General features: G+C 37.8%; 5 protein-coding genes across 5 annotated transcripts; 4 read left to right on the forward strand and 1 right to left on the reverse strand.

Moving 5' to 3' along the window:
- LOC107616229 lies at positions 256 to 1389 on the forward strand. The gene is made up of 2 exons (XM_021112541.1): positions 256 to 1030; positions 1106 to 1389. The coding sequence occupies exons 1-2, from the start codon at positions 395 to 397 to the stop codon at positions 1169 to 1171; spliced, it is 702 nt and encodes a 233-aa protein (XP_020968200.1). The 5' UTR covers positions 256 to 394; the 3' UTR covers positions 1172 to 1389.
- Positions 2279 to 9170, forward strand: LOC107617807 (ABC transporter B family member 6). The gene is made up of 11 exons (XM_016319677.2): positions 2279 to 3329; positions 4250 to 4304; positions 4385 to 4560; positions 4685 to 4885; positions 5147 to 5406; positions 5487 to 5797; positions 5897 to 6117; positions 6230 to 6570; positions 6832 to 7598; positions 7686 to 7927; positions 8240 to 9170. Exons 1-11 carry the CDS (start codon positions 2967 to 2969, stop codon positions 8966 to 8968), a joined length of 3666 nt encoding a protein of 1221 aa, XP_016175163.1. The 5' UTR covers positions 2279 to 2966; the 3' UTR covers positions 8969 to 9170.
- Positions 9118 to 9658, forward strand: LOC107616228 (ABC transporter B family member 20-like). Its single transcript, XM_016318214.1, has 2 exons — positions 9118 to 9407; positions 9547 to 9658. Exons 1-2 carry the CDS (start codon positions 9118 to 9120, stop codon positions 9656 to 9658), a joined length of 402 nt encoding a protein of 133 aa, XP_016173700.1.
- LOC107619639 (photosynthetic NDH subunit of lumenal location 1, chloroplastic) lies at positions 10129 to 11748 on the reverse strand. The gene is made up of 7 exons (XM_016321935.2): positions 11539 to 11748; positions 11285 to 11456; positions 11128 to 11204; positions 10904 to 11026; positions 10745 to 10816; positions 10558 to 10654; positions 10129 to 10455 (listed from the first exon to the last, which is right to left on the reverse strand). The coding sequence occupies exons 1-7, from the start codon at positions 11590 to 11592 to the stop codon at positions 10352 to 10354; spliced, it is 699 nt and encodes a 232-aa protein (XP_016177421.1). The 5' UTR covers positions 11593 to 11748; the 3' UTR covers positions 10129 to 10351.
- LOC107616885 (aquaporin TIP1-3) lies at positions 12624 to 14110 on the forward strand. Its single transcript, XM_016318774.2, has 3 exons — positions 12624 to 12805; positions 12907 to 13157; positions 13681 to 14110. Exons 1-3 carry the CDS (start codon positions 12673 to 12675, stop codon positions 14053 to 14055), a joined length of 759 nt encoding a protein of 252 aa, XP_016174260.1. The 5' UTR covers positions 12624 to 12672; the 3' UTR covers positions 14056 to 14110.

Consider the following 14128-nt stretch of genomic DNA (forward strand, 5'->3'; position numbering starts at 1 on the left):
GGAACTCATTCCTTCTCTCTTCCAATGGTTAGAGTTCCTATATGTCAGAAAAAAATCAAAGAGAAACTCACCATAGGAGCTAAACCTTTCCCATGCAACTTCCCTGCAAGTATCCAACCAGCCAGCGGCAGACTGGCAGTTCTGCCTATATATGTATATAGATTTTCTTGCTTGTTTTCTGTATAAATGAAAAATTTACTGTTTTCAATAAAATATATTTAATTTTAAAAGAAAAAGAACATTAATCCTGATTCTCATCTTTATTAACCTTCAACTAACTCTTTCTTCGAGCCACACAAAGAAACCACTTTTCATCATTCCACTCGTCAACCAAGAAAATCTCTCTTATATATATAGCCCTTGGTTTCCCTTATCATTCACTTTCACCCTCAGAATGACGACTAATACTAGTAATTTGAGTTTGAAGCTTCTGCTAGACTCAAAGAATAAGAAAGTGCTGTTTGCAGAAGCCTCTAAGGAAGTGGTGGACTTCCTCTTCACCTTGCTTCAGTTGCCACTTGCTACCGTCATCAAGCTTTTAACCAAGGAAGCCGTGGTTGGTTGCTTGGGGAATCTCTACTCTAGCGTTGAAAACCTCAACCATGTTTACATGCAACCAAACCTATCTAAGGATCTTATCCTTAATCCAGCCATTCTTGGCTCTTCACCTTCCATCTCGGGCCTCCTCCCTTCAGCTGCTATAAACCACTCCAACATGACTCCAAAGTTGTTCAGGTGCTCACAAAGTTGTTCCTATACTGTAACAGATGTGTACGATTCTATTTGTGCCGCGTGCCGTACTGGTCGTATGACTGCGAAAGTCAACTATATCAAGGGTGAAGCCCCGGCCACGGCGGCACCTAATAAGAGCAATAATGGGTTTGTGAAAGAAGTAATAACTTACATGATCATGGATAATCTTCTCATTCAGCCTATGTCAACCATATCAGGCATCACCATGCTTAACCAGTTCAATGTCAAGGATGTTGGTGTCTTGAAAGAAACCGTTGTTCAGCTTGGCATGAAAGAGGTTTCTCTCTTACACTACGACTCATCTCATTTTAACCTGTTCAAACTTTCTAATATAACCTTTAATGTGTTACAGGGCTTAAAGCTACTCAAGGCATCCATGGAGTCTGAGAAGGTTCTCACAACCGTTTTCTTAGCTTGATGCATTTGGGATCTTAAGAATTTAAATTAATATATAGTTTAATATCTAGTATGAGATCGATCTCACTATGTTTTATCTCCTTTGATTTTTGTTGGCTTTGCTTAAAATTAATACTAAGACTGCGTTTCTTTGTTTTAGGATGTGTTTGTCTCTTATTATTTATGCAGCTTTCCGTTTCATGAATTTTGACTTTTGAGTGCTTGGTGAGATCTTTTGTAGTTTCCCTTGATGCTTTATAATCATATTTATTTTACGTGATTTATTTTGAATAATTACTGTATTGATCCGAAAACTCTGAAATATGAAAGCATAAGCCATGATTATTGTACCAAAAACTCATAATTATTGAAGGCCGATAAAAAACACAAATGTGCCCATAGAGGACAAAAAAGTCCAAAAGTGGTACAAGATTTTGGTGACACATCTTTGGGGTTGTTATGTTTTCTTCGGGCCTTCTTCAGTGATACCATTAAAGGGCTGATGTTTTTTAAAGAAGGGAAAAAAACCTGTCCTGATGCCCACTTCAATAAAAAAAAAGATCCCTGATAATTGTTTTGACTTTTGAGATGCATTACTATAGTCTATAATGAGATATTTTTTTATGTTTTTATTATTTATTCCCTTACAACACGGATCACAAAAATTGACCCTGGATTTCAAAGAATTATAATCAAGTAACCTCAATCTTAAAACGTCAAATTTACTCGGCGAACGTTTCATTAAGTACTATACATGGATAATAAGATAGTATCAGATTTTATGCTTATATACTTTTCCAACTCTGTACACGTTAGATTCGTTAAATGGACCGCAAATTCTAGCCTATACCATTATGCAATGAATTATTTGGTGTTAAAGAAACAAATGAGCATATTAAATGTACCAACAAAGGTCTTGTCACATGAAATTTCCTCTTCGTTAGATATATAAAAATAAACGACCCGCACGAGACTAAGATCCTAACTTCATTAAAACCATACCCTCATAGAATTGAAAATAAAATAATAAAACTCCAAAAATAGGTCAGAGATCACATGAAAAAGGAAAGAAGGAACAGAGGAAATTCACTGGCACAACAAAAAAAAAAGGGGGCTCTAATTTTATTTCCCACCAAATGATGCCCCCACTCTCCTCACTACTCACTCCTCACTACCCCAATGACAAAAGCGCTCTCCATTTTTAAAGCTCCTTCTTTTCCCTTTTTCCCAAAAAACCATAGCACGCCAGCATTTCACACGTGTCACTCCAACGTCTCCAAGGAGGGGCTTCAACGTAATTCCGCTGCACATCATCCAGCTGTTCACGCATTTACCAACACCATCATTGCCCCTAATTTTACCAAAAAGCCCCTAGGGTCCAATTTCCAGCTCTGCAACTGCATGCATGCCATCACAATTTCACAGCACACACTCACTGTATCCTCCTCCTAATTCCGTGATTCAAGTATTCAATTCAATCTCAAACAAATTGAAAAGGAAATCAAACGGAAAAAGATTTCGACGCCGGAGAAAATAAAATAATAGAGGTTTTACCGGCGGCGATGGAAACCAAAACGGAGGAAAATGAAGGAAGGCTTTTAGTGCTTAAGAAGATGTTTAAGTTTTAACTTTTCCGTAAGCCTTTGTTGACCGAGTCAAACAGCTCGCCGTCACCTTAAAGGAACAACACAACTACCGGTGCGGCGTTTAATTACGACGTCGTTTTCTCAAATAGCTCAAGTGTTGTTGAATTTCGCCTTGTGAATTACGGTGGATCTGTCACTCGTTTCAATTCTGAGTAGGGATCGGAGGGCGTGATGGTATCGAGAGGGCTGTTCGGTTGGTCCCCGCCGCACATACAGCCTCTCACTCCGGTGTCTGAGGTTTCGGAGCCGCCGGAGTCGCCGTCTCCGTATATTGATCCCGGTGCCGAGACTTCGGCGTCGCAGCAGGTTGAGGTGGAGGAGGAGATCGAGGAGCCAGAGGAGGTTGAGCCGCCGCCAGCTGCCGTGCCTTTCTCCCGCCTCTTCGCCTGCGCCGATCGTTTTGACTGGTTCCTTATGATCCTCGGCTCCGTCGCCGCCGCAGCTCACGGCACCGCTCTCGTCGTTTACTTGCATTTCTTTGCCAAAATCATCCATGTTCGTCAGCAAGATGACCAGTTTCACAGGTTCAAGGAGGTTCGGTTTCGTTCTCTTCTTAGCTCTTACCCTAGATTTTGTTGTGCGTAACGTGTCTGGATTTTCATTTCTGGTAATTTGATTTTGCTTTAGTTGTGAAATGCATTTGCTGCTTGTGATGTTATGATGAGGTAATTGAGCAATGAATTTTTTTTTTTTTAATGAATACTGAATTGATTACACTCATTTGAACACTTCTTCCTGTAAGGGATTTGCTGGTGCTTGAAATTGTTCTCTCTTACTTATATAAGTCAATGTGCATTTAATTTTTGTTCATTTAGCCTTAGTTTTCCGATATTAGAAAGGGATATTAGGTTCAGTTCACCAGCTAATTGTGTGTCGTCGATGATAATTACAGTTACAGGGATAGGAATTTGGCCATTTTAAAGTAAATTCAAATAAGGAATAATTAGGGCTTTGAGGAGATGGAATTATGAAGCCGTCTGCCAATGAAAATAAATCGTGGGTAGAGTTGAAAAGTTAAGAAAGCTGAGCAACTGATTTTTATCACACAAATACACTATTTCGAAATTGGAAGAGAGCAAATTGCTGCCTTTATTCATAGATCTTTTTCTTTCGGGTGCTAAAGTGCTAGGAGTCTAGGGCACAATTAATTCATGTAGCTATTCCTCCATGTGGGAAAAATGCTTGTTTGTCCTGAATCACCACTCCGTCGATACAAATACTTTGAACTCAACTGTAGTGAGCAGTTACAATTAGCGAGAAGGAGAAAAAAAGTCACAAAACTAGACATGGTTGACCAACAATTACTAATAGGCAATGTTTCTAAATCTGATTTTGCCAGAGAACCTATGAGTATGAATGTTTTATTGTTTGACTGGTTTATTTAGTCTGTCAAACCAGTTTACATCATAGCTACACATTTAATTTTGCTGCCTCTCTTGTTGTTTCTTCTGCAGCTGGCTTTAACCATTGTTTATATTGCTGGGGGAGTTTTTGCCGCTGGTTGGATTGGTACATTAATCACAAGCAATTTATCTTATTTAATATTGTGTTTATGTATCTTGCAATGCTAACTTTTCTTTATTTATCAGAGGTTTCATGTTGGATTTTGACCGGAGAACGGCAGACTGCTGTTATTAGGTCAAAATATGTTCAAGTATTGCTTAATCAAGATATGAGCTTTTTTGATACTTATGGGAATAATGGAGATATCGTGAGTCAAGTATTGAGTGATGTGCTGCTCATTCAGTCTGCACTTAGTGAAAAGGTATGTTTGGTTCTTGTATTTTGCATAAACTTATTCATTTGTAAATTTGAAATTCTTTGCAGATGAGACCTCCAGACTCGTCTCATACAGTATGTCTATTGACTTTTAAGTTTTAATAATACAGGTTGGGAATTATATTCATAACATGGCTACATTCTTCGGTGGTCTTGTTATTGGTTTTATCAATTGTTGGCAGATTGCATTGATAACATTAGCTACAGGTCCATTTATCGTTGCGGCAGGAGGAATATCAAATATATTCCTTCATAGGCTTGCTGAGAATATCCAGGATGCATATGCTGAAGCAGCTAGCATTGCTGAACAGGTTATTTATTGTCCAAGTCTTGATTCATTTCGAAATCTAATTATATTCTTGATTTATACATGCAATTGAAAGGAAGATTTTCATTTTGCTATATATAGAAGGAAAGGAGGAAGGTTTCAAATCTGTCTGAAAATCTTCCATACAGTTTTTGTTATAGTATTGTATTGTAAGCACTAAGCACAGTATTTTTGTGGGTGATGTTTATGTGCGCCACTTATTTCTATGCCATTGATTCTGAATATTTATAATATTGTGATGCAGGCAATTTCGTATATAAGGACCTTGTATGCATTTTCAAATGAAACTCTGGCTAAATATTCATATGCAACATCACTGCAAGCTACTCTTAGATATGGTATATTAATCAGTCTTGTTCAAGGGCTTGGTCTTGGATTTACATATGGGCTTGCAATATGTTCTTGTGCATTACAACTCTGGGTTGGAAAGTTCTTGGTTGTGCACAGAAAAGCTCATGGTGGTGAAATTATAACAGCTTTGTTTGCTGTGATTCTAAGTGGCTTGTGAGTTTCATTCGCAACTTGTGTATTTTTCCGCATTTGTTTTACATTTTTTTAACACGATTTTTGTTACTTTATTTAAGGGGATTGAATCAAGCTGCAACGAATTTCTACTCATTTGATCAAGGGCGAATAGCTGCTTATAGATTGTTTGAGATGATAAGCCGGTCATCCTCATCTTTTAATCATGATGGCAGTGCCCCTGCTTCAGTGCAAGGGAATATAGAGTTCCGCAATGTTTATTTCAGTTATCTTTCTCGTCCTGAAATCCCTATCTTGAGTGGGTTTTATCTCACTGTTCCTGCTAAGAAAGCTGTGGCACTTGTTGGCAGAAATGGCTCTGGCAAAAGTAGTATTATTCCACTCATGGAGCGATTCTATGATCCTACATTAGGTAATTGTTTTCCAATTCTCAAGTGCATACATGCCCTGTTATTCATAGGACTCATGAGTCATTTCAGACCAAAATCTATTTTTTCTATCTGTGGTTCAGGAGAAGTTCTTTTAGATGGTGAAAACATCAAGAATTTGAAACTGGAATGGCTTAGAAGCCAAATTGGACTGGTCACCCAGGAACCTGCATTGCTCAGTTTGAGTATAAGAGACAACATTGCTTATGGGAGGGATGCAACCATGGATCAAATTGTAGAGGCTGCTAAAATAGCTCATGCACATGCGTTTATCAGCTCCTTAGATAAAGGTTATGACACTCAGGTAAAGCCTGATTACACGATCATATGGAGCCTGTAGCTCTTCTTTTGGTTTGTATTTGGATTTCTACTAGCGATCCAATTTCACTAAGAAAATTGAGGCTTCTATCTTTTAGGTTGGGAGGGCTGGTATAGCTTTGACAGAAGAGGAGAAAATAAAACTATCTGTTGCAAGAGCTGTGCTTTTGAATCCATCGATTCTTCTGCTTGATGAGGTTACTGGTGGACTTGATTTTGAGGCTGAGAGGTCTGTTCAGGAGGCCCTTGATCTACTTATGTTGGGACGCTCAACAATAATAATTGCTCGAAGGCTTAGTCTCATACGTAATGCTGATTATATAGCTGTTATGGAGGAAGGTCAACTTGTTGAAATGGGTACTCATGATGAGTTATTAAGCCGGGATGGCTTATATGCAGAGCTTCTTCGCTGTGAAGAAGCCACAAAACTTCCCAAAAGGTGTAATACTGAATCTAGCCATACTTACTTCCTGTTCAATATAGTGTTGTTTGCATATCTGGAGGATATAACATGGTTCTTTCATAAAAGGAGCTCAGTTCTGTTAAGAAAATGTTTACCTTAACAATAAATGAATCATCTTTACCCCATCGCCTAACACAATTAAATAGCCCCGAACAGCAGTATTTAACATATAGTATGTTTATTATTTGCAAGGTTTCTTTACTTGCAACATCACATGTTCTTTTGCTTATTGTCCAGGATGCCTATTCGGAACTACAAGGATGCTGGAGTTTTCCAAATTGAGAAAGATTCTTCAGAAAGTTTGAGAGAACCATCATCCCCCAAAATGAATAAATCACCCTCTCTTCAAAGAATTGCTGGAGTATTTCGTCCTTCGGATGGCTTCTTTAACTCACAAGATTCACCAAAAGCACGGAGCCCACCACCTGAGATGATGCTAGAAAATGGTGCAGATAAGGAGCCATCGATAAAAAGGCAGGACAGTTTTGAAATGAGACTGCCAGAGCTGCCCAAGATTGATGTCCAGTCTGTGAATCGACAAGCATCAAATGGTTCCGACCCAGAATCCCCTATTTCACCTCTATTAACGTCTGATCCTAAAAATGAACGCTCTCATTCCCAGACTTTTAGTAGGCCAGAGAGTCATTCTGATGATATGTCAGTGAAAATGGATCTAACAAAGGATGCACGACATCGGGGGCAACCCTCACTTTGGAGGCTCGCTGAGCTTAGTTTGGCTGAGTGGCTTTATGCTGTGTTAGGAAGCACGGGTGCTGCTATCTTTGGTTCTTTCAACCCACTTCTTGCTTATGTTATTGGCATGGTGGTGACGGCTTACTATAGAATTGATGAGGCAAATCACTTGCATGGGGAAGTAAACAAGTGGTGCTTGGTCATTGCTTGCATGGGCTTCGTGACAGTTATTGCCAACTTTTTGCAGCATTTCTACTTTGGCATTATGGGGGAGAAAATGACAGAAAGGGTCAGGAGAATGATGTTTTCAGGTGAGTACATCCTTCTGCTTTAAATTTTCCCCTTTAGTGTGTTTTGGATCCCTGAGCTGTGCTTAACTTGTTTCTAAAACATGGCAGCCATGCTACGCAATGAAACTGGATGGTTCGATGAAGAGGAAAACAGTGCTGACAATTTATCCATGCGCTTGGCAAATGATGCTACATTTGTTCGAGCAGCTTTTAGCAATCGACTTTCAATATTTGTACAGGACAGTGCTGCAGTTATTGTTGCTTTTCTCATTGGTGTTTTGCTCCAATGGCGATTAGCACTTGTGGCTTTAGCAACACTTCCAGTTCTTTGTATCTCTGCATTTGCACAGGTTTGCCTCTGCATTTCTGGTTTTCTAGTGTTATATTTTCTGGTGGTTGGGGTGAGTTTTTATTTCTTTTCCACATGTACATTGTTTTTGGAAGAATTTCTCCATATAAATCAATAGTTTTATTTCATTTATTCACCTTTTTAGCATCAAGTATGTCATGATCTAATGATGTTTGACCTCTTTTCTGGGGTTCCATTGTAATTTTCAGTAATTATTGTTTATTTCAATCTACATTTAATTTCATTTATTATACTGATGGATCTAATCTTGCTAAGTATCTAAATGATTTAACATCCTAATTGTATGTTGCAGAAATTGTGGCTTGCTGGCTTTTCAAGAGGTATACAGGAAATGCACAGAAAGGCTTCTTTGGTTCTTGAAGATGCTGTTAGAAATATTTACACTGTTGTTGCATTTTGTGCTGGTAACAAGGTTATGGAGCTCTACAGGCTGCAGTTAAATAAGATATTTATGAAGAGCTTTCTTCATGGAGTGGCCATCGGTTTTGGATTTGGTTTTTCGCAGTTTCTACTCTTCGCTTGCAATGCCCTTCTACTTTGGTACACAGCAACATGTATAAATAATGGATATGTGCATCCGCCTACTGCACTCAAGGTGTACATGGTTTTCTCGTTTGCTACATTTGCACTTGTGGAGCCTTTTGGCTTGGCTCCTTACATACTTAAACGACGCAAATCTCTCATCTCGGTGTTTGAAATTATAGACCGTGTACCTAAAATTGATCCTGATGATAGCTCTGCAGTGAAGCCTCCCAATGTATATGGAAGCATTGAATTGAAAAATGTTGATTTCTGTTACCCTTCTCGGCCAGAAGTGTTGGTCTTGAGCAATTTCAGTTTGAAAGTCAATGGGGGACAAACAATTGCTGTTGTGGGAGTTTCTGGGTCTGGAAAGAGCACTATAATATCTTTGATAGAAAGATTTTATGATCCAGTTGCTGGGCAAATTTTTCTAGACGGGAGGGATTTAAAGCTATATAATTTAAGATGGTTGAGGAGCCACCTTGGTCTGGTTCAATAGAAACCTATTATTTTCTCAACCACCTTAAGGGAAACATCCTATATGCCAGGCACAATGCCAGTGAAGCTGAGGTGAAAGAGGCCGCAAGAATAGCAAATGCTCATCATTTCATTAGCAGTTTGCCTCATGGTTATGACACACATGTTGGGATGAGAGGTGTTGACTTAACTCCAGGACAGAAACAGAGAATTGCAATTGCTCGGGTAATTTTGAAAAATGCGCCTATCTTATTGTTGGATGAAGCCAGTTCATCTATTGAATCTGAGTCAAGCCGAGTGGTGCAAGAGGCTCTGGACACACTAGTCATGGGGAACAAGACCACTATTTTAATAGCGCACAGGGCTGCAATGATGAGACACGTAGATAACATTGTAGTCCTTAATGGAGGAAGGATAGTGGAGTCGGGAAGCCACGATTCACTGGTTGCAAAGAATGGCCTGTATGTCCGATTGATGCAACCTCATTTTGGCAAGGCATTGCGTCAGCATCGGCTCATTTAGAAGGTTGATTGGTGAGTTTTATTTCACATTATGCTTGACAACGACTGGTGAGTACTCCACCTCTTGAAATTTTCGAAGAATGTCAGGTGGAGGTTTGCATGTGGCAAGAACGGGAACAATGAAGCTTAAATTAGCACTAGGCACTGATAGTCATAGAAAGGAGGAAACTGTAGCAGGAATAGATGTGTAGAATTTGAAAATAGGAGTTCGGTTGGTACGAGGTTTCTGAGCTGTATGCATATTCTTTTGGAGGCAAGCTGTTTGGACTGGCAGTGTTGTCTCCATTGGTATATTGATTTGTTTCTTAAAAAGAGGAGAGTGGCGGAATCAACGCTGATTCTTCTTAGTTGGGGATCTATAGCGTGGATAGATGATAAACTTATTCATTAATCATTACTGTATTCTTTTTCTTGTTTGTGAAAATTATATAGAAAATTCAGTCCATGAGTTGTAACCTCTGTACATATATAGTGAGAGTTTAGAAAAGCTTTCTCTTTTGCTGGTTTACTCAGTCTTAAACGAGGCCCCTTAAATTTTACCGCTTCCGTAATGAATGCAAATACTCCACATGGAATCTTCATCATTTTCAGTTTTTAAGATTATTTTTCAATTTGGCTGAGAGTAAATTCTTACATATTCAGCAAGACATGGGAGCTTTAAGAAACATTTTTATGATCTACTTTGTACATTTTGTAAATAGACATTTAAGCTATTTAAAGAGAAGTAACACGTATATTTAAGACACATTTGTAAATTGTAAATTCTCGAGAGATCAAAAGAGTTTATATACACATGTAACATATGAATGAGATGAGAAGAAAATTTTGATATAAACTTGATCTGTAGAAAAATTAGAACAGGTGGCGAATTGTGCAATGACATTTCAGATGTCAAGAAGACGAAAGGAGTCCGCCACCACTTTGAGCTGATCTCGATATCTTTTCCATCGCCTCTCATTGGCTCCCACAATTAACGTGTAGTACCTTCCTGCAGAAATCAATGCACCTTATTAGTTAGCAACATGATTGATTGAGTCTATTGTTGCTTTTATGGAACACTGAGATTTTGCTTGTATGGCAGGTTAGTTACCGTTTCCTATAGCAATTGTTGCAAATGAGGCACTTGAGTAATTTGGAGAAGTAAGCACATATTCAAATGAATAGTAATGTTTTCCATCCACCGTTTTCTGCCATTCAGAACTCAAATTATCTTTAATTTCATCATGATCATATATTTAGTTCATTCAGATTAGAGATAAAAATCAGTGAAAGAAAACCTCCTGCATGTCATATATTGTTGGTCTTTGATTTGGTGCTGCATATCTATGTTTGACCAAAAATGATACGACCTGCTTAAATGTACAAATTATTTTTTTGAGCATCAAAATAAAAATAGTCTATAAAGATTTGTAGACAACAATATGCAGCAACATCACCTCTTCCAATGGACCCATATCTCTTATATCTTTCTTCTCAGTTGGTATGAACCTCACCCTCACATTTTGCAACTGTAGATATCTGTCTTTGAATGCAGAATCATGAGCCCTGAAGTCAAATTCCTACAGATTAATGAACAATCATTTATTCATTCACTCTTTGAAAAAGGAAAACATAATCTTTATATCTGTTCCTATTGGATTGGACTATCATGCAAACTTACCTTCCAATCTGAAGGATATACGTAAGAATACCCATCTATATAGTCCACAAAAGCACGATATTTGTCTGGCACTACTTCTGCACAAGGACAAGAATGTAATTTCAAATCTTTGACTATGACTCAAGAATATATGCCTATGGTGCATGAATGAGGGTACCTTCAGCAAGGAGCAATTTTGATGGTTGTAAATTTGCTACCAATGCTCCAATACCTAACAGTAACGGTCTTCTTTTCTGAATAGGCTGTTTCTTACTTTCTACAGTGGAAGTTGTTGTGTCCATTGCACTGCTGGAAGGTATAGTTGCTGCATTTCGAGGGAGATCATTTGACTGAAAACAAATTCAGAATTAAAGACATGATGAGTTGTGGTAATGAAGAAGATGGACTCTGAATGTAATGAAAAAAACAGACCTTGTGGGACAAAAAGGGAGAAACCAAGGTGAAAGAGCAGGAGGAGACTGCCATTTTTTTTTTCTTTTTCTTTGTTTGGTTTAATGGTTTAGAGGCTTCAGTACTGAGATAACGGACACTGTGTTGTGATTAGCTGCTTGTGGCTCATTCTATCTCATTCTCATATCACAATGAAACATGTTTTTTTGTTTATCTTTTTCTTCTACATGTACTGTGTATTTATTTTGTTAAATGTTTATAAAAATGTTGCCTTATGTTTTCATGCTGATTTTATTGGGACTACTCTTTCTAAAGTAATTTGATTAATTTCTTTATAATTTTTTTTTTTTTTGTTTTTTTTGTCATAATAACAATAAAATGTTCACTTCCAACTTTCCAAGTTCCAAGCTAGTGTAGTGACTGGAGTCGTAGGGAGTGTGAATGTGTGATGTAGAGTTGGGCTAGCCCATACTTTTTTGGGCTAATCATTTTTTCTCAAAAAACAAGTGAGCCCAATGTTAGAGGTTCTTCTGGGCCCAGGCCAGTTGGTCTTAATTACGTTGCAGACACCACCCCAAAAAACATGAGAGTTGTCACAAAAGAAAATTAAAAGAAAAACGAAGTTAAGTGCACGAAATTAACTTCTTATGACCATATCCATATCTTTTAATTGACTCTATTTTATAACTAATAGATTTAGTTAGAGTGAAGTCGTCCTTACCTATCACCTATGTAACTTAAAATGCAAACCCTAAATTAATAAAATTTACACGGGATTCATATTGCGACTGAATTAATCCATTGATCGAGTGAATGGAACAACAAATGGACCGAAGGCTTAATTAATAATTATACAGCTATACTATATATTATATGATAATGATTTAGATGCATATATGGAAATCTGAGCCACAAATGTGGCAAAACTGTGGCCAAATGCATGCATGAACATCACACTCTTACCGGGAAACATTAGGACCGTTTCCTTAGCCGTTAATTTTGTTATTTATACAACAAACTAAGATCTCATACACACTTTATGCTCACTCTTATCCAAAACTAATAACTAAAATTCAAGTTAAAACAGAAAAAATTATAAGAAGCGAACAAGTTTGTATCTCTATTATTGGTTTAATTTGCTGATAGTAACCAAGAATGGCAGTGTATAGAATTGCAATTGGATCACCAAGGGAGGCTAGCAGTCCAGCTGCCATTAGAGCAGCATTTGCTGAGTTCTTTTCAATGCTCATTTTTGTTTTTGCTGGCCAAGGCTCTGGCATGGCTTATGGTGACCACTCTACATTATATTAATGTGTTTAATTTAATTACAAACTTATCTTTTTCAGAATTTAATATGTAATAATAAAATATTATTGTTGTGTGTGACAGGCAAGCTTACAATGGGTGGACCCGCAACACCTTCAGGTCTCATAATTGCGTCACTATCCCATGCATTTGCGCTAATGGTGGCGGTTTCTGTTGGTGCAAACATTTCAGGTGGCCATGTCAACCCTGCTGTCACATTCGGTGCCTTCGTTGGAGGAAACATAACCTTCTTGAGAAGCATTCTTTATTGGTTTGCACAGTGTCTTGGTTCTGTTGTTGCTTGCATTCTTCTCAATTTCGCCACCGGTGGAATGGTAAACGTTGCTTCCATTCATCACCTTTAAATATTAGGCCCACGATTCACGTTAAAATAATTTGGAAAAGTATATGGAACTAAAAGGTAATCAGCAAAAAAGTAAACAAAACTGTTTAATTAGAATCACTTTTTGAATAATATGTTTGAAAACTGCTCCTGAGATCACGGAGCACAAACCAAAACCTGATTTTTCATTGAGTTCAAACACATTTTGGCTGATTTTTGGCTGATATGCTTTTGGTTCCCTAGTTGTTCTCAAATAATTTTATGTAAAGATAATAATTGATCTTTAAAAAACACGTATCTAACAATATAATAAAATTAAGTTGGGTTGATTTAGTAATCAGTTTACGAGTTTGCTTAAATAAGTGTCGACATGCAACAACTTATTTGTCAGCGACATTTAATTCGCGATAGATTAGTCAGGATACCAAATCTAACTATATAAGAATAATCTATATTTTAAAACCATGGATTAATTAAGGACTAATTAATATCATAATTTTGTTTATATGGTGCAGGAAATATCAGCTTTCTCTCTATCTAATGGGGTGTCAGTGTGGAATGCATTAATCTTTGAGATAGTGATGACTTTTGGATTGGTATACACAGTTTATGCAACAGCAGTGGATCCAAAGAAGGGTAATGTGGGAATTATAGCCCCAGTAGCAATTGGGCTGATTGTGGGTGCAAATATCTTGGTTGGTGGTGTGTTTGATGGTGCATCAATGAACCCAGCAGTGTCATTTGGGCCAGCTTTGGTTAGCTGGACATGGACCAACCATTGGGTCTATTGGGCCGGCCCATTCATTGGTTCAGCAACTGCTGCCATTCTCTATGATAATATATTCATTGGTGATGATGGTCATCAACCCCTTTCTAATAGTGACTTCTAAACTTTTATTTCATGAATTTAATATAGTGCTTTCTATTCTGGAACAGTTAATAAATTGAATGAAGGTCACAGGA

Source organism: Arachis ipaensis, chromosome B09 (genome assembly GCF_000816755.2).
Source record: "Arachis ipaensis cultivar K30076 chromosome B09, Araip1.1, whole genome shotgun sequence".
NCBI lineage: Eukaryota > Viridiplantae > Streptophyta > Magnoliopsida > Fabales > Fabaceae > Arachis > Arachis ipaensis.